Below are 23,747 nucleotides of genomic sequence, written 5' to 3'. Positions count from 1 at the left end.
TCTATGGCGAACCTGAGCAGTATAATAAAAAGCAGACATCACCCTGCCAACAAAAGTCCGTGTAGTCAAAGTGATGGTATTCTCAGTAGTCATGTATGGCTGTGAGAGATGGACCATAAGGAAGGCCGAGTGCAGAAGAATAGATGCTTTCGAGCTGCGGCGCTGGAGAAGACTCTTGAGAGTCCCTTGGACTGCAAGAAGATCCAGTCAGTCAGTCCGAAGGGAAATCAACCCAGACTGTTCCCTGGAAGGTCAGATGCTGAAGCTGAAGCTCAAATCCTTTGGCCACCCAATGAGAAGCGAGCACTCCCTGGAGAAGACCCTGATGCTGGGAAAGACAGAAGGCCAAAGAAGGGGACGGCAAAAGAGGAGATGGCTGGACAGCGTTACTGATGTAACAAACACGAATCTGGGCGGACTTCGGAGGATGGTGGAAGACAGCAGGGCCTGGCGTGACTTTGTCCATGGGGCTGCAAAGAGTCGGACTCGACTGTGCGACTGAACAGCAAAAATTGAAATACCAAGAGGAAAGGCGTGTCCTTCCTACCCTTTACACAATCCTACAGATCTGTGAGATCTTGTGGGTCTGTCTGCCTGAGGCCTCCCTCTGGTCTCCTGAGGGACAGGCTGGCTCCTGCCCCTCTCTCTCCCAAGACGTCACTTCGCACGTTGCTTTGACATGGCGGAGTGGGTTGTAGAGAGAGCTGAGGGGCTGGGGACAGTGGAATCTCTCTCGGATGAGGTAGCCGAGTCTGGTGGTTGCCACAAAGCCATCTGCCGTCGGCGCAATCCTGGTGATGCTCGTATGCACCAGCTGAACTGCCAGCAGGACCCCTGGGGGAAATGCAGAGGTGTGGTCCATGTCGTCACAACCCGGGGGGGGGGGGACACAAGATGCCCCATGTTGTTCTCCTTCCCCCTCCTCTACGTAGCCTGGTCTTTCCCCCAGGCGGGGAGTAATTATTATGTTCCCCCTACCACGAGTGTCCCTAAACTAGGAAGTGACTTCTAGGATTGCTCACCCTGGGAAACATCCCACACAGTGATGGACTGATCCAGCGATCCCGTGAAGACGTATCGGTCGTCCTTGGAGAAGCAGGCGCACACAACACCGTGGGAGAAGGCGCCTTGCTAGGAATGAGAAAGAGGCAGCGGAAAGGCACCCCGTTAACACCGCAGCTCACAACCAGGCAAGGGGAAGCTGGACGGGAGTGCCCTCGTGCAAGTGGGCACACGGACTAGGGACAGACACAATCAGCCACCCTTTCCCACATCTGGGAAAGGGGGTGGTAGTCACGGAGAAGGAGTCCTTGGCAGAACCGGAGGGTTGATCGAGAAACGTTTTGCTGCCTCGTTCCAGGGTAAGAGAGAAATGCATGTCAGAGGGAGGGGAGCTGCCTTCCCTGGGGCTGCCCCATATACAGCTCCCCTCCCTCTGACATGCATTTCTCTCTTACCCTGGAACGAGGCAGCAAAACGTTTCTCGATCAACCCTCCGGTTCTGCCAAGGACTCCTTCTCCGTGACTACCACCCCCTTTCCCAGATGTGGTTTCTCCCCCCACTCCCCCATCTCCCGGGTCTTCTGTTTACAAGCCCCAGACAGCTTTGGGGTCTACTGTGGCCTGGATGCTGTAATAAGAAAGGTGCTCGTGTCGAGCCCGGGGGGAGGGGGGATCCGTGGTGGGGCTTGGGGACAGCTCCTCAGGACACACTTTCTATGGACCCTGCTGGCTACAAGTGGCTGACTGGACGGAGCCCCGCTGGCGAGTGGCTGTTCGTTTCTGCCAAGTGCTCCCGTGGGCAACCTGCTGATGTGCCAGCTGCCGAGATGGAACTGGTGTGTTTCTGGGGTGGGGGAGCCAGGGCAGGCGAGAAGGAGAAGGTGAAGTGGGCCTTTGCCTAGAGTGCCATCAGGTGGCCAGGACGTGCTCCTGTGGTGGAGGGAATATGGCTTGCAGAAGGAAGTTCCTTCTCTGCAAACCGTGTCCCCTCCGCCGTTCTCTGCTGCTGGTGTGGCCACCCAAGGAGCTCTTGGGGGGGTGAGGGTCTTCGGGGGGGTGTGTGTGTGGCTGAGACAGCCTTCTCTGCAAGCCTTGTGCTCTGTTGCCAGAGCGGGTGCTTTGGGAGCTCTTGGGGGAGTGGGTTGAGTCTAGAGCTGCCAATTCCCAGCTCCGAGCGGGGGTTCTCCCACCTGGGAGGTTCCCAGTGGCGGGGGGGAACCTCCCCCAACGTCGCTGACGTGATGACATCACCTGGAAGTGATGTCATAAAAATGGTGGCGCCCACGCGGGGCCGCTTTAGGCGTTTCCAGGAAAACTCTATGATGTTCCCGGATGCTCTAGCTATTTGGGAGGTAAAAACTCTATGGTGCAGAGGTCCATCGAATGTTAACCTCCCAAATGGCTGGAGCGTCCAGGGAAACCACAGAGTTTTCCCGGAAACGCCTAGAGCAGCCCCACGTGGGCGCCGCCGTTTTGGCGATGTCGCTTCTGGATGACATCATTGCTCTGCGCATGCGAGACAGCCCCCTGCTGCAGGAAGCTGGGGACTTGGCAACCCTAGTTGAGTCTTCTGGGCAGGGGGGCAGAGGGGATGAGGCTCACCTAGGGCACCAGAGAGCCTGGCCCGCGGCCCTGGGGGAAGCAGGGATTGGACTCTAACCACAGATGACTCCCCTTCTGCAGCTGTCTGGCAAGAAAAGAGGCAGCCTGCGTGTGGTGAGATCTGCCGGGGCTTCCCGCGGTTTGCTCTCGGGAACTGAACTGAGGTTCCCAGCAGGCCATGCCAGACAGCTGTCCCACCTGCTTGTGCCTCGCTCAGTTTCTCTGTCTACGCTATTGGCATCTCTTGTCTGTGCCACAGGGGGGCCCCGTCGTGGCAAAAGCATCACCTTCCAAAAGGCCATCTTGTGTTTCCAGTGGCCGAGCTCCACATCCCAGAGGCACCGGAGCGAATCCACGGAGCCACTCACAGCCCATTTCTCTCCGTGGCTGACTTCCACACAGGTGACCGGGCTGCTGTGCGCTTCCAAGGGGAAGACCTGGCCCCGCGGGCAGTCGTAGAGGAAGAGCTCCCCGCTCGTCATGCCGTACAGCACCCGGTACCCAGCCAGGAGGGCCAGGCTGGAGATGGTGGCGCCCGGGAGCTGCGTGTAGAAGGTGTAGGTGGGGCGGCTGAGCAGGGGGCCGGGCTCCCCCTGCCCCACATCCAGGACTTGCACCAGGTCCTCGGAGGCAGTGGCCAGCTGCTCCTCATGCCGGGTCAGGGCCAGGAGGCAGACGGGCTTTGGGTTCTCTGCGGGAGGGACGCATCCGGCATCCTGCCTGGCCTCCAAGGGAAACACCAGCACGGTTCCCGACGCCAGTCCAGCGAAGAGGAGGTTCCTGTGTTGGGCCACTTGCAAGGACCGCACAGGGGCCGAGACGTCCAGCACTTCACAAGCCCTGCCTGCAGGGGGCGGGGAGGAGATGCCGTTACTGTCTGTCCAGGGGTGGGATTCTAGCAGGAGCGCCTTTGCATATTAGGCCACACCCCTGGATTTAGCCAATCCTCCAAGAGCTTACAGGGCTCTTTTTTGTAAGCTCCAGGAGGATTGGCTACATCATGGGGGGTGTGGCCTAATATGCAAAGGAGCTCCTGCTAGAATCCCACCCCTGCCATCTGTTCAGGGAGCTCCTGCCTTTGGATTCCTTGGCGAGGGCTCCAGACGCCTCTCCTCACTGGGGTGTTGGGCACTGTGATAGGAATGCTGCCGGGCAGAGGTCCCCGACCATTTTGAGCCTGTGGGCACCTTTGGAATTCTGGCGCAGGGTGGTGGGCGCAACTACAAAAAGGCTGCTGCAAGAGGCGGAGCCAGCCGCAAAATGGCTGAACGGGGAGGCGGAGCTACATGCCCAGAGGCCACTCCAGTGCAAGGGAGAAGAGGGGAAACGTTAAAAACACCACAGGAAAGAAGAGAGGGAGAAAATACCAGCCCCACCTCCCCGTGGCAACAGCTCCTCCTGAAGCAGTCTTTTAATCTGCACAGCCAATCAGAAGCCCTGCTTGGCAAGACTCCCACATAGCCCCGCCCATGGGTGCCAGGAAAGAAGATGGCAGGCACCAGGGCGGCTACAGACACCACCACGTCGAGGACCCCAGCTGCAGGGGAAGTGGGGAGGGGGAGGAGGAGACTGGATTTATGCCCCACCCTCCACTCAGAATCTCAGAGCAGCTTCCCCTCCCCACAACAGACACCTTGTGAGGCAGGTGGGGGCTGAGAGAGAACTTGTGACTAACTCAAGGTCACACCAGCAGGTGCAGGTGGAGGAGGACTAAGGAATCTGCGCACTTAACTCCTACACTTCCAAAGGCAAAACAGTGTGATCTCTAGAGGAAGAGAGCATGACCCAAAGCTGATGCGTCTGCTCTAGCCGGACCCGCCAGAAAAAGGGGCAGGAGCATCACGGCTGCCTGGGAAGGCTCGGGCCTGCAGGAGAAGGGGATTCTCTCTTCGATTGGGCAGCTGGGTGTTGGCCGACAGCACAGGCAGGGGGAAAAGGGATCCCCATTTCGTTTTCGTGAAGGGCTGGGCAGGCTGCACCCATCCCTCCCTCCCTCCCTTCTGCATGTCAGTCTGCTGCATCCATAACTCACCTTCCTCTGAGTCCCAGAGGACAACTTTGCAACTTTCTCTGCCTTGGGGGAAGCAGACGTACTTGGCCTGGTGGGACAGGGCTGTGGACCGTGGGCAGGCCATATTGGGGGGCAGCGGCTTGTGGGTGCGATCGTAGCCCAGGTCCCAGATGCTGAGGCGAGGGGTGTGAGGAGAGGCTGACACCAGCGTGCTGCCCCAGAGGGCCAAATGCATGATGGGAGCCCCGGCATCTCCCAACACATCAGTCAGCAACCCTTGCTGGGTGAGGCTCCACACCTGAGGGCAGGCAGGAGGGATTCCAGCTAGCAAGGCAGGCTGGAAGGCTCCCTCCCCTCGCCAGCCCCGCTGTCTTCACCCAAGGGGTGGCCCCCCCACCTTCGCCGCTTACCCAGATGGACTCTCCCAAAGAGCTGGTGAAGAGGCTGCTGCTGTCAGCAGAGAAGGCGGCTGCCTGGACCGCCCCATCATGCATCAGATCAGAGGCCAGGACGCAGCGGGATCCTTTCGAATCAGCCGAGAAGACCCTCACACGCCACCCGAAACCTGGAAGGAAGATTTTGGATTTATATTCTGCCCTAAACTCTGAGTCTCAGAGCGGCCTGCAATCTCCTTTCCCTTCCTCCCCCACAATAGACACCCTGTGAGGTGGGTGGGGCTGAGAGGACTCTCTCAGAAGCTGCCCTTTCAAGGACAGAGTCTCAGAGAGGTCTACAATCTCCTTTCCCTTCCTCCCCCACAACAGACACCCTGTGAGGTGGGTGGGGCTGAGAGAGCTCTTGCAGCAGCTGCCCTTTCAAGGACAGAGTCTCAGAGCGGCCTACAATCTCCTTTCCCTTCCTCCTCCACAACAGACACCCCGTGAGGTGGGTGGGGCTGAGGGAGCTCTTACAGCAGCTGCCCTTTTACGGACAGAGTCTCAGAGCGGCCTACAATCTCCTTTCCCTTCCTTCCCCACAACAGACACCCTGTGAGGTGGGTGGGGCTGAGAGAGCTCTTACAGCAGCTGCCCTTTCAAGGAGAACTCCTGCAAGAGCTATGGCTGACCCAAGGCCATTGCAGCAGCTGCAAGTGGAGGAGTGGGGAATCAAAGTCGGTTCTCCCAGATAAGAGATCGCGCACTTCACCACTACACCAAAGTGGCTGTCAAGGCGGCAGGAGGGCTGGGCCAGTGCAGTAAGGAGAGGGGCACGACAGGCCGAGATGATGTCCAGCTGTAGCTGTGGCACGGAGGGCACGGAGAGTGGGGCTCCTCCTCCTCCTCCTTGTTCCTCCCCCACCCCCGCTTGCTTGCCAGTCCTGACTGCCAGGTTGGTGCCTCTGCAGCCATCTTGGAACACCTCCCCTTGCAGCCGCCTTCAACCCCAGGCCAGGGGCAGGGCCTTTCTCACACCTCTGAAGGACAGCTGAGCCCTTGGAGTGGGTGGGTCTCTCCCATCTCCCCATGGCAGCCTTTAAGCTGCAGCTGGATGGACTCTCTTGGCTGAGGGGGTTGGCTTAGATGGCCGCTCTGGGCCTGCCTAGCCTAGGCGCAAGCCTTGCTCAGTGGTTGGGTCCTGCCCCTTTGGAGCTGGAGGGCGGTGCCACCATTGGCCCACCTGAGGCTAGGAGCAGGGCCGCTGGGCTGCTCCGCTTCTGAAAGGTGGCGTTTGGGCTGGGTTGGAGGGCTGAGTGGAGCCCGGGGGCTCTTCCACTGGGCCTGGAGTCCCACCTGCAGCAAGAAGAGCCTCGTCTTCCGAAAGCGCCAAGAAGCAGATGCCCTCTGGGAGCTTCTCCAGCAGGCTGTTTCCGTCAGAGGAGATCTGCAGAGGGAGGGGGGGTTAGCTCGCCCCACCCCCTGCTCAGGCGAATCCTTGGCAGACAGAGAACAAGCGGGGGAGGGGCCCCCCCTCCCGCTCAGGCCTCCAGCTAGAGACACCCACCGTCAAGAGAGAGCCTCCACTGAAGCCGGCCACCATCCTGCCCAGCTTGGGGAGCAGCACGCTGCAAGTGGGGGCCTCTCCCTCCCCCAGCCCCGCAAGCGTGTGCCGAGCCTGCAGCTGCCCCGTGCCACCGTGCCACAGGCAGAGGGCGCCCTGCTCGGACACCGTCACCAGCACCAGCCTGGGCACAAAGACAGCTGTGAGGAGCCACTCGTCCGAAGCCTCGGTGGGAATCCGGAAGGCGGGCGCGGCCGTCTCCAAGTGCCAGGCGCTGACCTGGGGAGGAGGAGAAGAGGGGGAGGGGGGTCTGCTTAGGGCTCCACCTAGGGTTGCCAAGTCCAATTCAAGAAATATCTGGGGACTTTGGGGGTGGAGCCAGGAGACCTTGGGGGTGGAGCCAGGAGACATTAGGGGTGGAGCCAAGATCAAGGCTGTGACAAGCATAATTGAACTCCAAAGGGAGTTCTGGCCATCACATTTAAAGGGACGGCACACCTTTTCAATTCCTTCCTTCCATAGGAAATAATGAAGGATAGGGGCACCTTCTTTTGGGGCTCATAGAATTGGACCCCCTGGTCCAATCTTTTTAAAACTTGGGGGGTATTTTGGGGAGAGGCACTAGATGCTATACTGAAAATTTGGTAAATTTTCCAAAAAGCAGCCCCCCCAGAGCCCCAGATACCCGCGGATCAATTCTCCATGATTTTCTATGGGAATAAATCTCCATAGGGAATAATAAAGTTCCCAGAAGACATTTCCCTCCCCTCCCCCCGCTTTCTAATGACCCTGAAGCGGGGGGAGGGTCTCCAAACCAGGGGATCCCCTGTCCCCACCTGGGGATTGGCAACCCTAGCTCCACCCGATGCCCCCTTTTCTTGAGGTGGGTGTCTCTAGACGGGCGAACGTGACCATGGCACTGGACTCAGGGAGGGGCCGCTTTGGAGCGGGAATCTTCCACGCAAGCATTTGATTTGGACCTCCCCACGCCCCATTCCTGCTTCTAGGAATGGCTGTGAACTTGTATTCTGCATCCGAGGCCGCTCTCTCCCTTGCTAGAACATCCAAAAGGGCTTCGCTTTCCAACGCAACGTGCCTAGAGAGAAGGTGCTGGCCCACCAAGGGAGACGCCCTCACCTCCACAGCCCACTCCCGTCAGATCTCGGAAGGGGAGTGAAGTCAGCCCCAGCTGGGACTTAAGGGGGGGGGGTGGCCATGCAGGAAGTCCAGGGTCATTCTGCAGAGGCAGGCAGTGGCCAACACTGCCTCGGATGGCCCCATCTCGGCACCTGGAGGAGAGGAAGCCTACCTCTGTCTCTTGCCTTACGTCTCCCCATTAGTTGGTCAGGCCCTTTTAATTGTTAATATAATTTGCAATTTATACCCCGCCCTATCCCGTAAAGTGGGCTCAGGACGGCTTACAACATTAAAACATCGCAATAACAATAAATAAAACATATCAAATTAAACACGACGGATTTAAGACATCTCACAAACATAATACAAACAGATTAAAACAGAAGACCATAACTCCTACAACGGCACAGCCAGAGGCCATAGTTCAGCGGTTGGTACAACTTCAGCTAATTAACACCACTTAGCACAGCTTCAGGTCGTTGGCACCTCTTAAGGTTGTAACTTAGACCCTCGACCCAACTCAAGCACAAGGACGGTAAAGTGCTGGGGGAAGGTTTCAAAGGATGCCCGGTAGATTAAAAGCCTGGCGGAAGAGCCCCGTCTTACAGGCCCTATGAAACCTGGGTAAGTCCTGCAGGGCCCGGATCTCCAGCGGGAGCTCATTCCACCAGGTAGGGGCCCAGACTGAAAAGGCCCTGTCCCTCGTGGAGGCCAAACAGGCATCATTAGGACCAGGGACTATGAGAAGATGTCATGTAGATGATTTCACACCCTGGGGGAGAGGCAGTCCCAAAGCTATGCAGGCCCCAGGCTGTATAGGTCCTTAAAGGTAAGGACCAGCACCTTGAAACGGATCCCATACTTGATGGGGAACCAATGCAGTTTGCGCAGCACCGGCTGCATTTGCGCCTGTTTAGGCCTCAATCGGGAGAGCCTGGGCTTGTTCCCCTGTGGAGCCCCAGTGGCCTGGAATCCTCGTTCAAGCAGGCCCCCTTATGTCCTGGCTGCCTACCTCTGCGCTGGAGACCCAGTGCACCAGGCCCTTCTTCTCGTCCACGTGCAGCTGGCTGCAAGGCTGGCCTCCCACGGGGGCCTTGTGGATGCACAGCTCCTCTCTGCCAGAAGCCAGGCTCCAGAGGCGCAGGGTGTGGTCCAGGGCGGCTGAGGCAACGCGGGTCCCTTGCCCAAATATCCTCACGCACCTCACCTCAGCTTCAAAACAGGAGGGGCGGAGGAAAGGCGATGGACAAAACCTCTCGGGTATTTTTGCAAACGTGGACAGCAACACCAGGCCACAGCAGCCAGCCCCAGCCCCAGAGGGAGCAGGAACGGCCCAGCTGAAGCCAAAAGAGCTCCCATCTGTCAGACTCTTAACGACAGGGGCAGAAAGGAAGGTGCAACACAGAAGATGCAGGATGCCTGCAGCATTCGAAGAAGACGACGACTGCAGATTTATACCACGCCCTTCTCTCTGAATCAGAGACACAGAGCGGCTCACAATCTCCTATATCTTCTCCCCCCACAACAGAAACCCTGTGAGGTGGGTGGGGCTGAGAGGTCTCTCACAGCAGCTGCCCTTTCAAGGACAGAGTCTCAGAGCAGTCTACAATCTCCTTTCTCTTCCTCCCCCATAACAGACACCATGTGAGGCACGTGCGGCTGAGAGAGCTCTCCCAGAAGCTGCCCTTTCAAGGACAGAGTCTCAGAGCAGTCTACAATCTCCTTTCTCTTCCTCCCCCATAACAGACACCATGTGAAGCAGGTGAGGCTGAGAGAGCTCTCCCAGAAGCTGCCCTTTCAAGGACAGAGTCTCGAAGCGGCCTACAATCTCCTTTCTCTTCCTCCCCCACAACAGACACCCTGTGAGGCACCTGCGGCTGAGAGAGCTCTCCCAGAAGCTGCCCTTTCAAGGACATTGTCTCAGAGAAGCCTACCATCTCCTTTCCCTTCCTCCCCCACAACAGACACCCTGTGAGGTGTGTGGAGCTGAGAGGGCTCTCCCAGAAGCTGCCCTTTCAAGGACAGAGTCTCAGAGCGGCCTACAATCTCTCTCCCTTCCTCCCCCACAACAGACAACCTGTGAGGTCGGTGGGGCTGATAGAGCTCTCACGGAAGCTGCCCTTTCAAGGAAGACCTCTGCCAGAACTCTGACTGACCCAAGGCCATTCCAGCAGGTGCAAGTGGAGGAGTGGGGAATCAAACCTGGTTCTCCCAGATAAGAGTCCGCGCACTTCACCACTACACCAAACTTGGCGGGGAAGCCGATTTCCTCTGTGGTGCTTCCAAAGCTGTCTGGGGGGGAGCAAGGTTTTGCAAGGTGACTCTCTGGATCCTGGAATCAAGGAGTTGGAAGGGCCCCCTCCCCCTCCCCCCACAGGGTCACCTAGTCTGCAGGGCGTGGAAGAGGTTGGGGTGAGCAGCTGGGCAGCCTCCTACAAGGCCCCGGAAAAGAAAATGGAGATGCTTCAGTGTGGACAGGGGGACTTCAGGCATCCAGATCCTCTGCCCAGGGACCCCCCCCGGCCCTCTCATGGGCACTGCCCCCTCCCTTCACAGCGATGGAGAGGGGAAGCCGGCTGGTGTGCCCTTGCCCAGCAGGGACTGGGATGCAACCGGCTCTACTGAAGAGCAGGGCGAGGGGGGGTGGCCCTTCCTTACCCGAGTGGCCGGTGAGGAGGTGCAGCAGTGAGAAATCTCCCGTGTCCCACGCGATCACGGAGCCCTCCCGGGAGCCGGCCAGCAGCACCCTGCGGTCCGGGCTCAGCTCCAGCACGGTGGTGCCTGCAGGGGGAGGAGAAGTGGGGGCAGGCAGGCAGAGCAGCACCCAGGCCCACTGGGCCGGGATCCGGAGGGTGTTCTCCCCGTCTGGGAAAGGGGGAGCAGAGCAGGCCCGGCTAGCTGCTGGAGAAGCGGCCCCCTAGGGGAAGCAGCCGCCCTCCCTCCCTCCCTCCTACCTGTGGGGGGTCCGGGGAGGGTTTTCCGCAGAGGCCCCCCTGGCGGGTAGAGGAATCCCCCAAGAGGCACCAGGACTGGATGGGGTCGAGCAGCGAGCCAGTCTTTGCCCTGCTGGCACAAGCTCCCGATAAGGCCGGGGTAGGAGGGTGCCAGGGAATGGAGCCGGGCCAGCACCTCCATGCAGATGACGCTCCTGGCTGGAGGAGGGAGGAAGAGCGCCTGTGGGATGGGAGGGGGGACAAGACATCCCCCCCCCTCCGACTCCAGCAGGATCCGGAGTCAAAGCAGCTTGCAGGGAGAAGTCCAGTCTCTGATGACTGGCCCCTTTCCGGGGCTCTGTGAGCCTCGTGTTGCTTGCCCCTCCCTAGCACCCAAGACTGAGGTGCCCGGGCCGCACACGCTCCCTGCCCGCCCGCAAGCACCCCTCGCCCGAAGGAAGGCAGAGCCGGCCGTTACCTGCCTGGCCCTCCAGGTCGCTCAGGACGGGCTGCAGGAGCAGGAAGAGGCTTTGGAGGAGCCGCAGCTCCGCTGGGCAGCTGGTGTGTCCCAGGCAGGCCTCCACGTCCTGGGCCAGGCTCTCCGCCCCACAAACGACAGCCTTGCAGGCCACCCAGCTCATGTTCCCTGCCAGAAAGAGGCCAGAGAGGGAGGGAGGGTTGCCAGCTCTGAGTTGGGGAATCCCTGGAGACTTTGGGGGTGGAGCCAGGAGAGGGTGGGGCTTGGGGAAGGGAGGGGCCTCAGCAGGCTACAAGGCCACAGAGTCCACCCTCCAAAGCAGCCCTTTTCTCCAGGGGAGTGAAAGCAGGAGACCTCCAGGCCCCACCTGGAGGCTGGCAACCCTGGAGGAAGGGAGGGAGGGTGAGAGCATAGGCCCGCCCCCCACCCGTGGCCAGCTGAAGGAGAGCCAGTTTGGTGTAGTGGTGAAGTGTGCGGACTCTTATCTGGGAGAACCGGGTTTGATTCCCCACTTGCACCTGCTGGAACTCCACCATTTGCACCTGCTGGAACGGCCTTGGGTTAGCCATAGCTCTGGCAGAGGTTGTCCTTGAAAGGGCAGCTTCTGGGAGAGCTCTCTCAGCCCCACCCACCTCACAGGGTGTCTGTTGTGGGGGAGGAAGGGAGAGAGATTGTAGGCCGCTCTGAGACTCTGTCCTTGAAAGGGCAGCTTCTGGGAGAGCTCTCTCAGCCCCGCCCATCTCACAGGGAGTCTGTTGTGGGGGAGGAAGGGAAAAGAGATTGTAAGCTGCTCTGAGACTCTGTCCTTGATAGGGCAGTTTCTGGGAGTGCTCTCTCAGCCCCACCCACCTCACAGGTTGTCTGTTGTGGGGGAGGAAGGGAAAGGAGATTGTAGGCTGCTCTGAGACTCTGTCTTTGAAATGGCAGCTTCTGTCAGAGCTCTCTCAGCCCCACCCACCTCACAGGGTGTCTTGTTGTGGGGGAGGTAGGGAAAGGAGATTGTGAGCCACTCTGAGACTCTTCGGAGTGGAGGACGGGATATAAATCCAGTATCTTCTTCTTCATCCATCTTGGGAGGGAGGGAAGGGTTGGGAGAGGCAGCTTCCCTGGCCCAGCCACCCCTGGGACTGTTGGGGGCGGCACCGTCAGTATCCCTCGTGGGCCCCCAGCAGCAGCCGAGGCCAGGTTCAGGGGTGCCCCAGGGGCTCAGCAATACCTGGAGCCCCTCCCTCCCTCCCCCAGTGAGCTTCAGCCCTGCCTGGCAGTGGCAGCTTCTCCCCCCTCACCGAAAAGGTCCCGTTGCAGCTCCTCCAGCCGCCCAGCCCGCAGCAGATGGAAGGGCAGCTGTCTCAGCTTCCTCTGGTTGGGGGTCGTGCCGTTGAACCACAGAGGCTGGGGGATGGCCTGCAGTGACAAGGGGGTGGGCGTTGCTTGCTGGGAAGGGACTTGCCTGGGCTCCTTCCAGCCCCCTCCGGCTTGGGCCCCACTCCTTGCCTCACCTTCCTGTCCGCGCTCACAGGCTTGCTGGCGGAGGGGAGGTGCACCGGCTTCTTCAGGCCCCAGCTCCAGGTCCCCCGGAAGAAGTCCGCCAGGGCCAGGTGGCACCGGGCTCTGTCCTCTGGCGTGGGCAAATAGCGTTCTTCCACAACCGCTGAAAACTCCCTGGAGAGGGAAGGGAGAGTCCCGCAAGACCCCATGGTAGTCCTGCAGGGGAGCAGCAGCAGCAGCCTCCCCTCCCTGAAGGCTCTCTCGTACCTGTGGGCAAAGCCCAGCAGGAGGAAGCCGTCGGCCCACCTGTCCTCCAGCCATTGTGCCAAGTCCTGGCGCAGCCGTGCCCAGCAGAGGGGCGGGACACGCAGGACAGCCGTGCTCGGAGGGGGACGGAGGCAGTAGATCTCAGAGAGGACCTCGTTGTCCAGGGACAAGATGTCTTTCAGCTCGGCTTCGGCCAGCCCAGACCTGGGGGGAGGAGAGCAGCGCAAGCAGTTCCCTCAGGACAGATTGGGGAACCACCCCCTCCCTGTTCCGCACTTGGCCAATAATCCCCCAGGTGCTCCTGATCTTTGCAGCAGTGCCCAGGGGTCCTTTTGGAGAAAAATAGTGGGTGGAGCTCATTAGCATAACTCATTAGCATATGCTGCCCCCGCCAAAAGCAACCCAACGCAAGAAAGGAGAGCCCTGGGTGAGCGAGGCCTGCTTGGGCTGGCTAGAGATCCAGCCGGCCCAAGCAGGCCTCGCTCACCTGGGGCTCTCCTGGGCCGCCCCTCCCTCAGTCAAGAGGCCAGCAGGCCCAAAATCACATCAGAAGTGGAGAAAGGGTGGTGCGGGCTTCTCCAGGGGTTAATGAGGGCTGCTGGGGGTGTGACCGGCTGGCTGCTCCCTCTCCTAATCCAGGGATTGTTATGCAGCTGCACCTCCCATTCAATGGACAGGGTAGGTGGGGAGGAAGACCGAAAGGTTCTGGAGCTCCTGCTGAATCCAGTGCACGTCCCTCGGCTTGACAGGGGCCCCTCCCCGACTTACCGGGAGCAGGCCAGGTAGCTGAGGGCTTGCTTCACCAGAACGGGGCCGTGGAGCCGTTCGAGAGCCCCGCAGAGGTGATGTGCCTCCTCGGTGGTGGAGCGTGAGAGGGCCTGTGCCCCAGGCGGAGTGTAGGAAGCCCACCGCTGGGCTTGAGCGATGGCCAGTGCCACTGGCAGAGCGTGCCCGCCTTCTGAGAAGCTTTGCCGGAACAGAGCCTGCTGGGCCGGGGTGATTGTCCGCCCTGCAGCCGCCAGCTGCGTGGCCACGGCCTCCTCGGCCTCCTCGCGGGAGAGAGGCTCCACCTCCACACAGTCGGCCTCCGGGGGCCCTGGGAGCAGAGCGGGGAGAGTGGCAGAGAGGACGAGGTGCACCCTTGGAGGGCAGACCTTGGGCAGCCAGCAGGCCCCCCCCAGCTGCTCCACGGAGTCCAGGAGGAGGAGAAGGGGCTTCGTGCCCCTCTGAGAGGCCTGCTGGAGGAGGCCATGGAAGAGCACGGCCCAGCTGCCTGCCCCCTCTGCCACCGGAGGAAAGGGCAGGCCCAGCGCCTGGCTGACTTGCAGGCAGATGCCGTGGAGTAGGCTGTCAAGGGCCAAGCTGAGCTGGGAGGTGCCCACCAGCCGCAGCACCACCACTGCCCCCGGCCCCAGGACCCCGGCCTCTGCAGCCCGGCTCAGGTGACACAGCAGGGCCGTCTTCCCGCAGCCCGGCGGCCCACGAAGTGTGAGCGGCGCGTGGGCCTGACTGGCGCCTTGCTTCATGCGCAGACAGATGCGGTCCAAGAGGGCCTGCCGCCAGCAGGAGGCCTGGCTCTTCTCGTGCCCCAGAGCCTGGTGGTGGGCCAGCTCCTGCCACAGATGGTGTGAGTCTCCTTGGGGCCTCAGGCTCGCCAGCACCTCTTGCCTGGTGGCAGCGACAAACTGTTGGCAAAGTGCCTTCAGGTACTTGGGCCGTGGCTGGGGCCGGAGAGAGGAGGGGTCCCAGCGGGGTGGGGGGGCCGGCAGCACCTGGAGCTGCTGGGGAGGCACGGCTGCTGCAATCTGAACCTTCAGGGCGGCCAGCAGCTCTTGGTCCGTGGGGGCGTCTGTGGCTCCTGCAGCCTCCCCCGGCTGGGGGCTCTCTGCACCGCATGGGGGCACCACCAGGAGGTCCTCCTTGGCTTCTCTGAAGAAAACCAGTGCCCCTCGGCCACCGTCTCCAGCGCTGAAGAGGCCAGCCTCCACTGCCCAGTGCAGCTCTGCAAAAGATGGGGAGAGAGCTAAGCCAGGAAGGGGGGGAGGGGAGGGGAGAAGGAACAGGCCAAGGCCCCCTCTGAGGAGCCCGTTCAGGCGCTGGGATCAGGGCCAGGGAAGTCAAGGAGGCGATGGAGGCCTCTCAAATTCTTGACCCCCCCAGCTGCTGACGTCAGGGTTGCCAAGTCTGGGAGGGGAATTCCTGGGGAGGGAGCCCAGCAGAGCCCCCCGTTCATTCCCTCCAGGGAATCTGAGCCCAGGAGTCTGGCAATCGGTTGTACTTCCAAGGGATCTCCAAGGTCCCACCTGGAGGTTGGCAACTCCGTCAGCAGTGGGATTGCTACCTGCTGCACCTCTAGGAGCCCAGCTGTTACCTCAGCGGGAGGGCTGCTTCTGCTGCAGCACAGAGGACACCAGATGTTCTGCCCCGGCTGCCTCCTAACCCTTTGCCCCACGGCAGCTGCAGGGAACTTCCTGCCCCGGCCCCACAGATAGGGTTGCCAATCCCCAGGTGGGGGCAGGGGATCCCCCGGTTTGGAGACCCTCCCCCCTCTTCAGGGTCATCAGAAAGCGGGGGAGGGGGAGGGAAATGTCTGCTGGGAACTCTCTTATTCCCTATAGAGATTTATTCCCATAGAAAATAATGGAGAATTGATCTGCGGGTATCTGGGGCTCTGGGGGGGGCTGTGTTTTGAGGTAGAGGCACCAAATTTTCAGTAGGGCATCTAGAGCTTCTCCCCAAAATATCCCCCAAGTTTCAAAATGATTGGACCAGGGGGTCCAATTCTATGAGCCCCAAAAGAAGGTGCCCCTATCCATCATTATTTCCTATGGAAGGAAGGCATTGAAAAGGTGTGCCGTCCCTTTAAATGTGATGGCCAGAACTCCCTTGGAGTTCAATTATGCTTGTCATAGCCTTGATCCTGGCTCCACCCCCAAATTCTCCTGGCTCCACCCCCAAAGTCACCAGATATTTCTTAGACTGGATTTGGCAACCCTACCCACAGAGCCCCTTTCTGATTGGTGGTGGGAACGCAGCCTCTGCCCTTGGTGTTGTTGCACCCAGTGGGGGCTGCTGCATCTCCCCCTCTCCTGAGAGGGGCTCTGGAGGTCTTCCAGAATTACAATTTCCAGGCAATCGAGACCAGTTCCCTGCAGAAATGGCTGCTTTGGAGGGGGACATCTCTGGCATTAGGCCCTGGTGAATTCCTCCCCACACCCAAATCTCCAGGAATTTCTTGACCCAGAGGTGGCAACGATACACTTGCTAGGAGGGCCATTTGAAGAAGAAGAAGAAGACCATAGATTTATATTCCGCCCTCTCTGAATCAGAGTCTCAGAGTGGCTTACAATCTCCTTTATCTCCTTCCCCCACAACAGACACCCTGCAAGGTGAGTGGGGCTGAGATATCCACGGGTATCTGGGGCTCTGGAGAACTGTTTTTTGAGGTGGAGACACCAAATCTTCAGCATAACATCCGGTGCCTCTCCCTAAAATACCCTCCAAGTTTCAAGAAGATTGAGCCAGGGGGTCCAATTCTATGAGCCCCAAAAGAAGGTGCCCCTATCTATCCTTCATCATTTCCAATGGAGGGAAGGCATTTAAAAGGTGTGTGGTCCCTTTCAATGGGATGGCCAGAATTCCCTTTGGAGTTCAATTGTGTTTGCCACAACCTTGCTTCTGGCTCCACCCCCCTGTCCCCTGGCTCCACCCCCAAAGTCCCCAGATATTTGTTGAGTTGGACTAGGCTCTGCCTTTCTGCAGAAGGGTGTCTGTTAGATTGCTGAGCCCCTGCTGAGCCCGTCTGTGGGGCGTGCCTGGGTTTCAGTCAGGCAGGGCTTGGAGAAAGGCCTTTGGAGATCCCCCCACCAGCCCCAACCCCCTCAGCAGCAGAACTCCTTCGCCCACCGCTGGAGAGCCGCACCTGATCGGCGAAGAAGCTGCCGCCGCTCCCGGCTGAGGAGTCCCTGCCTTTCGCCTTGCCGGGCTGCCCTGTGCAGCGCCCGGAGCAGGCCCTCTTCTTGCTCAGGGCTGGCCTGGGGGGGGCGGTGCAGGGCGTAGAGCGGAGGGACCGCATTCTCATCCTTGGGGTACCACTGGGCCAGGAGCTGCGGGGCTTGGGGCTCCTCGAGGATGGGGAGGAGAGGCAGGAAGACCTCGTAGTCCTGGCTCTCGATGGTCAGAGGCAGAGGGCAGCGGCCGTACTGACTGCCCAGCAGCGCCTGTGAGGGGAGAGAGGATGAACTGCTGTGCTGGACTTACCCCTTACCCCCCCACTGCCAAAATCCCACCCCTCCCTGTCCTTCGGCGCATGTGACACCCCACAAGAGCTCCCTCCTGTCGAGGGTTGCCAATCCCCAGGTGGGGGCAGGGGATCCCCCGGATTGGAGGCCCTCCTCCCGCTTCAGGGTCGTCAGAAAGTGGGGGGAGGGGAGGGAAATGTCTGCTGGGAACTCTTATTATTCCCTATGGAGATTTATTCCCATAGAAAATAATGGAGAATTGATCCGCGGGTATCTGGGGCTCTGCGGGGGGCTGTATTTTGGGGTAGAGGCACCAAATTTTCAGTACAGCATCTAGTGCCTCTCCCCAAAATATCCCCCAAGTTTCAAAACGATTGGACCAGGCGGTCCAATTCTATGAGCCGCAAAAGAAGGTGCCCCTATCCTTCATTATTTCCTATGGAAGGAAGGCATTGAAAAGGTGTCCCTTTAAATGTGATGGTCAGAACTCCCTTTGGAGTTCAATTATGCTTGTCACAGCCTTGATCTTGGCTCCACCCCAATGTCTCCTGGCTCCACCCCCAAACTCTCCTGGCTCGACCCGCCAAAGTCCCCAGATATTTCTTAAATTGGATTTGGCAACCCTCTGTCTGCTCCCCCTGGAAGCGTCACCAACTCCAGGTTGATTTCCAGATATTTTTGGGAGGAGGAGGAGGAGTCTGGGGAGGGTAGAGGCCTCAGGGGGATGTCCTGAGACAGAGGAGTTCAGTCTCCACTTGCAGCTGCTGGAATGGCCTTGGGTCAGCTACAGCTCTCGCAGAGTTGTCCTTGAAAGGGCAGCTCCTGGGAGAGCTCTCTCAGTCCCACCTGCCTCACAGGGTGTCTGTTGTGGGGGGAAAGGAGATTGTAGGGTGCTCTGAGACTCCGTCCTTGAAAGGGCAGCTGCTGGGAGAGCCCTCTCAGCCCCACCTGCCTCACAGGGTATCTGTTGTGAGGGAGAAAGAGAAAGGAGATGGTAGGCCGCTCTGAGCCTCTGTCCTTCAAAAGGGGAACTTCTGGGAGAGCCCTCTCAGCCCCACCCACTTCACAGGGTGCCTGTTGTGGGGGAGGAAGGGAAAGGCGATTGTAGGCCACTCTGAGATTCTGTCCTTGAAAAGACAGCTTCTGGGAGAGCTCTCAGCCCCACCCACCTCACAGGGTGTCTGTTGTGGGAAGGAAGGGAAAGGTGATGGTAGGCCACTCTGAGCCTCTGTCCTTGAAAGGGCAGCTTCTGGGAGAGCCCTCTCAGCCCCACCCACCTCACAGGGTGTCTGTTGTGGGGGAGGAAGGGAAAGGAGATTGTAGGCCGCTCTGAGACTCTGTCCTTTAAAGGGCAGCTGCTGTGAGAGCTCTCTCAGGCCCACCCACCTCACAGGGTGTCTGTTGTGGGGAAGGGAAAGCAGATTGTAGGCTGCTCTGAGACTCTGTCCTTGAAAGGGCAGCTGCTGTGAAAGCTCTCTCAGGCACACCCACCTCACAGTGTGTCTGTTGTGGGGGAGGAAGGGAAAGGAGATTGTAGGCCACTCTGAGACTCCAAGTGAAGGGCAGGAGATAAATCCAATGTCATCTTATTATAATTACTACATTGTAATCTATAATGAAATAATTATACAACTCACGGCCCGGTTGCTAACAGGCCACAGAACGGTCCCGGTCCATGGCCCAGAGATTGGGGACCCGTTTTCCTCCACCCACCTCTTCCGTAGAGGCCTTACAGTGGGCAGTGCACAGGAGTCCTACAATGGGCTGAATAACATCCCACCCCCCACCAGGCATTTGGGCTCAGGAAAAGGGCATCTGACCTTCGCCCTGCTTAAGAGGGCGGCAGCAGCTGCTGGAAACCTGGAGCCAACTCAAGAGGAGGTGAGATGTGGGGCCCATGATTCACAGGAGCTCAGCTGCTTCTGAAGGACCCAAGGGTGATACTTACAACAAAGTTGGGGCCCACAGATAGTGACTGGCAGCGCCTGATCTCCTCCAGAAGGAGCGGTGTGGTGGCCTTATGGCCAGTGTCCATGTCGTCATGAATGCCCCATCTCAGGTCAATCATCTGGAGTAGATTTGGGAGTGAATGATGGGAATCAGCAGTTGACCCAGGCTACCAAGAAGGCACAACAAAACTGGCCATCGCCTGAACGCCAGGACCGCAGGAGCTCTCCTTTGTGTGTGTCTTTGGGGCATCAATATAAGGAAGGATCAGGGCAGCGTGTTGCACACACAGGTTGACTTGAGTCTCCATGGAGGCCCTTCCTCTGGCTGCTCCCTTCCTTCCCCTGGCCGGCTGGTTCCCGGGGACCCTGCTGCCTCCCTCCACACAGCATGCGTGTGTCCCCCCCCCCCCAAACGCTGAACCCCACAAGCAGCTCTGGCCCGGGAGTCCTCTTTGGCCACAAAGTCTGGACCGCTCCAGCCCAGCAGCCGGAGACTCCTGGGGGGGCTCCCAGGCCAGCCACAAACAGCCTCTGTCGCTGGGCCTCGCTTTCGGCTAGGCAGGCTGCTTCGGAAAAGGGTGGGCCTGTTCCCCTGGGACAGGGCTCTGCTCCAAGATGGCAAGGGACATGGTGGGGGGCACCTGGCTTACCTCAAACATCAAGCCCTGCTTTTGGCAGAAGGTCTGCAGCTCCGGGTAGGCTGTCTCCATGAGGGCCTCCCTCTCGGCGGCTGAGTCTGCAAGGAGAGAGCCAGGCTGCAAGAGAGACGGCTCCCCCACAAGGCCCTCCGAAAGCATCCCCTGTGTGTGGGGGGTGCCCGGCAGGCGTGGGGTGCACATTGAGGACAGGGCCCATTTTTGACAGGGATTACCTTCCCTCTCCTGGGTCTACACCACAGGACACATCAGCCCCTGCTCCTTGCAGCAGCTGTAAAACTGACCCCCCCCCCTCCGGATTCCTCAACAAGGGAGGCCAAATAGTGCCTCTGGAATGCCTGCAGCGGGGCCCTCTTCCTTTCTCGGCCTGCTCCCCTCTTCCTTCTGCTGCTTGAAGGGCACTTGGTGTAATTAGTAGACTGATCAAAGCCACCAAGTAATACACCGTCTTACAGTTTGCAAAAATATATTACAAGGATTGTGTACAACACATACTAAACAATACAGTAATGACAGAGGCCAGTGGTGCTAAGGCCTTTTAAAGAAGCAGCAGAAGAAGATGATATTGGATTTATATCCTGCCCTCCACTCAGAGTGGTTCACAATGTCCTATATCTTCTCCCCCCACAACAGACACCCTGTGAGGTGGGTGGGGCTGAGAGAGCTCTCACAGCAGCTGCCCTTTCAAGGACAACTCCTGTGAGAGCTCTGGCTGACCCAAGGCCATTCCAGCAGGTGCAAGTGGAGGAGGGGGGAATCAAACCCGGTTCTCCCAGATAAGAGTCCACGCACTTAACCACGACACCAAACTGGGGTAAAAAAAACCCCATCCCCAAATGAATAGATATAAGTCCAAACTTGGAAATAGTCCAACTGAAATTCACAAGGTGGGTGCTCCTAAGGAACGTAGCTTCAACGCAGCCGCTGCGTTACTTTAAAAGGCCTTAGCACCACCGGCCTCTATCAATATTGTATTGTTTAGTATGTGTTGTACACAATCCTTGTAATATATTTTTGCAAACTGTAAGACGGTGTATTACTTGGTGGCTTTGATCAGTCCCCTCTTCCTTCTGGCAGGGCCGTCTTTGGAAGGGGAGTGTGGGTGTGTGCGGTTCATGGCCGGGTTCCGGCCGTCCCCACTCCACCCCTTGGCTGTGGTGTGCACAGAGCTGGGCCCCTATTCCGAGCAGCCTGCTTTGGGGTTCTCCTAGGGTTGCCAAGTCCAATTTAAGAAATATCTGGGGACTTTGGGGGTGGAGCCAGGAGACATTAGGGGTGGAGTCAAGATCAAGGCTGTGACAAGGATAATTGAACTCCAAAGGGAGTTCTGGCCATCACATTTAAAGGGATGGCACACCTTTCCAATGCCTTTATTCCATAGGAAATAATGAAGGATAGGGGCACCTTCTTTTGGGGCTCATAGAATTGGACCCCCTGGTCCAATCGTTTTGAAACTTGGGGGATATTTTGGGGAGAGGCACTAGATGCTGTACTGAAAGTTTGATGCCTCTACCTCAAAAAACAGCTCCCCCAGAGCCCCAGATACCCACGGATCAATTCTCCATGATTTTCTATGGGAATAAATCTGCATAGGGAATAACAGAGTTCCCAGCAGACATTTCCCTCCCCTCCCCCCGCTTTCTGATGACCCTGAAGCAGGGGGAGGGCCTCCAAACTGGGGGATCCCCTGCCCCCACCTGGGGATTGGCAACCCTAGGTTCTCCCCACCTGTCTATAGCAAACCCAGATTCCACATCCTGCAGTCTTTGGGGGTGGGGTCTGGGGCCAGGCTGGCTTCGTGTCTGCTCTCTTGGCCGCCTCTGCCGTAAACCCTCCCTGGTGTGGACTAGGGGCCAGCCAGCTGGCTGCTGGGGGGGGGGAACTGAGTGGTAACCCTCCCCCCTGCAAGACCACCTCTCCGGCTGGGCTGTGGGCTCCCACCTGTCTATGGAATGGAAGGACCACCTTTGCTCACACACCTGCGGTCATTCTGCCCAAGGTGCATGAGAGACATCTCTCTCTGCAGCAGGGCAGGTTTTTTTTTTAAAGGCTTTTCTGAGGACGAAAGGAAGGCTCCTCTGGGAGGCCCATGGAGAATGGAATCGGACAGCAAGGCCTCGCCTGGATTTGTAACTTTGCTGGCCGCATTGCTCCCTGCTCAGGCAAGCTGTGGCTCACATTGCCTTATAATTCTGCATTGACCGAGGGGTTTCCCCCCTTCTGCAATCCCCCTTATTTGCACGATCTCCTAATTCTGCAACTCCAGGCCTTAGGACAGTACAGAGGCTGCAGGGTTGCATGGGCACTCTTCTGCGATCCACCCTGAAGCCTTGAAGGGAAGGAGAGGAGTCAGCTGAGCTGTGCCTTCCCTCCCCTCCCCTCCCCTCCCCTGGGGGCCCTGAGAGCTGTTGTGCTGGAGCCGGCTTTCTCCCTGGGGGGGGGGTCCTCTTTTGCGCTTCTGCTGCCCTCCAGCCCACCCGCTGAGTGCAAGAGTCACCCCCCATTCCTAACGGCTGGAAGGACAGACCTGCCTTATTGGGGGTGGGTGGGGCTGGAAGCAGGAGCAGCCCAGGGGCTGGGAGAGGAGGGGGCAGAGCGCTGGGAACCAGGGGGGCTTCTTCTTCTTCCTTCTCCCCGGCAGACCCTGTGCCCCCCCCCCCCCGTCTGCCTTCCAGCCTGCCCGTCAGCTGAGGGTGAGCCTGCCTCTAGGTTGCCACCTCCAAGATGGGAAGCCCCCGCCCTGCCAGGGAGGGACCCTAGAATGCCCTGAGTCCCTTCCCTCCGCGAGGGGGCGGGCAGGGCAGCCCTCCAGGCTTCCTTTCGGGGGGGGGCATTCCCGGCCGTCGGAAGGAGGGAAGGGGGAGGCGGGTTGGGGCAGGGCTGTCCTGCAGAGCCTCCCTCGGGCGAGCCCGAAGTGCTGAAGCTCCCGGGCGGGGCGGGGGGCTGGAAGAGCTGAGGCCTGCAGAGGCTGCGGGGCCGTGCCCCGAGGGTTGCCAATCCCCCGCCGAGGTGGGGCCTGGAGATCTCCCCCCCTCCCCCCGCCGCTGCCTACCGGAGGAGGAGGAGGAGGCGAGGAAGAGGCGGAGCAGGCGGGAGGGGCGGCCGGGGGGGCCACCGCGGGACTCCTCCATGCAGGCGGGACCGGACCCGACGGGAGGGACGGACGGAGGGAGCGCGCGTCCTTGCCTGGCTTTTCCGCGGGCGGGAGGGAGGGGGAGGGTTGCCCGGGCAATTCCTGCTGGGGCCCCCCCGGGACTTCTTTGCCTGCCGGCGGCGGCGCCCTCCGGGGGTGGAGAGGAGGGGGGCGGGCGGGGAGAAAAGCGCCTCCCAGACATCATGCGGGGGGGGGGGGGCGCTCTGAGCCCTGGAGCTGCCAGCCCGCCCTGTGCTGGGGGGCGGGACGGAATAAATACCCCCAAGATTCAACCCTGGGAAAACAACCACAATAGTCACAGGACAGAACTCAGTTAATCTCAGACGCTTTGTTGTTGTTGGCTCAGTGGCACAGCCAAGGAGTCCCAACTCTTTCCGACCCCTGGACCAAGTCACGCCAGGCCCTCCTGTCTTCCACCATCCTCCGAAGTCTGCTCACATTGGTGTTTGGTTACATCAGTAACGCTGTCCAGCCATCTCCTCTTTTGCCGTCTTCTTCTTTGGCCTTCTGTCTTTCCCAGCATCGGGGTCTTCTCCAGGGAGGGCTCCCTTCTCGATTGGGTGGTCAAAGGATTTGAGCTTCAGCTTCAGCATCTGACCTTCCAGGGAACAGTCTGGGTGTATTTCCCATAGGGCTGACTGATTGGATCTTCTTGCAGTCCAAGGGACTCTCAAGAGTCTTCTCCAGGGAGTGCTCCCTCTCATTGGGTGGTCAAAGGATTTGAGCTTCAGCTTCAGCATCTGACCTTCCAGGGAACAGTCTGGGTTGATTCCCTTAGGGCTGACTGATTGGATCTTCTTGCAGTCCATGGGACCCTCAAGATTCTTCTCCAGCACCACAGCTCAAAAGCATCTATTCTTCTGCGCTCGCGCCTTCCTTATGGTCCAGCTC

General features: G+C 59.3%; 1 protein-coding gene across 1 annotated transcript; it reads right to left on the bottom strand.

Moving 5' to 3' along the window:
* Positions 1–550: 550 nt before the first annotated feature.
* Positions 551–22,833, bottom strand: NWD1 (NACHT and WD repeat domain containing 1). The gene is made up of 19 exons (XM_060233102.1): positions 22,755–22,833; positions 19,697–19,782; positions 19,046–19,165; positions 16,779–17,076; positions 13,625–14,858; positions 12,857–13,060; positions 12,601–12,763; positions 12,388–12,505; positions 11,102–11,269; positions 10,645–10,842; positions 10,349–10,471; positions 8,703–8,902; positions 6,557–6,832; positions 6,346–6,436; positions 5,026–5,180; positions 4,637–4,913; positions 2,892–3,448; positions 1,023–1,131; positions 551–834 (listed from the first exon to the last, which is right to left on the bottom strand). The coding sequence occupies exons 1-19, from the start codon at positions 22,831–22,833 to the stop codon at positions 551–553; spliced, it is 4,740 nt and encodes a 1,579-aa protein (XP_060089085.1).
* Between the last annotated feature and the right edge of the window lie 914 nt (positions 22,834–23,747).

This window comes from Heteronotia binoei, chromosome 2 (genome assembly GCF_032191835.1).
Source record: "Heteronotia binoei isolate CCM8104 ecotype False Entrance Well chromosome 2, APGP_CSIRO_Hbin_v1, whole genome shotgun sequence".
NCBI lineage: Eukaryota > Metazoa > Chordata > Lepidosauria > Squamata > Gekkonidae > Heteronotia > Heteronotia binoei.
Note: the sequence above shows the minus strand (reverse complement) of the source record. Positions and strands in the feature narration are given on the sequence as shown.

Coding starts and splice junctions, on each gene's coding strand:
- NWD1 (XM_060233102.1), bottom strand. CDS start 22,833: ATGGAGGAGTCCCGCGGTGGCCCCCCCGGCCGCCCCTCCCGCCTGCTC. Junction 4,914..5,025: donor CTTTGGGAGAGTCCATCTGG/GTAAGCGGCGAA, acceptor GCCTGCCCTCAG/GTGTGGAGCCTCACCCAGCA. Junction 835..1,022: donor TGTGTGGGATGTTTCCCAGG/GTGAGCAATCCT, acceptor CATTTCCCCCAG/GGGTCCTGCTGGCAGTTCAG.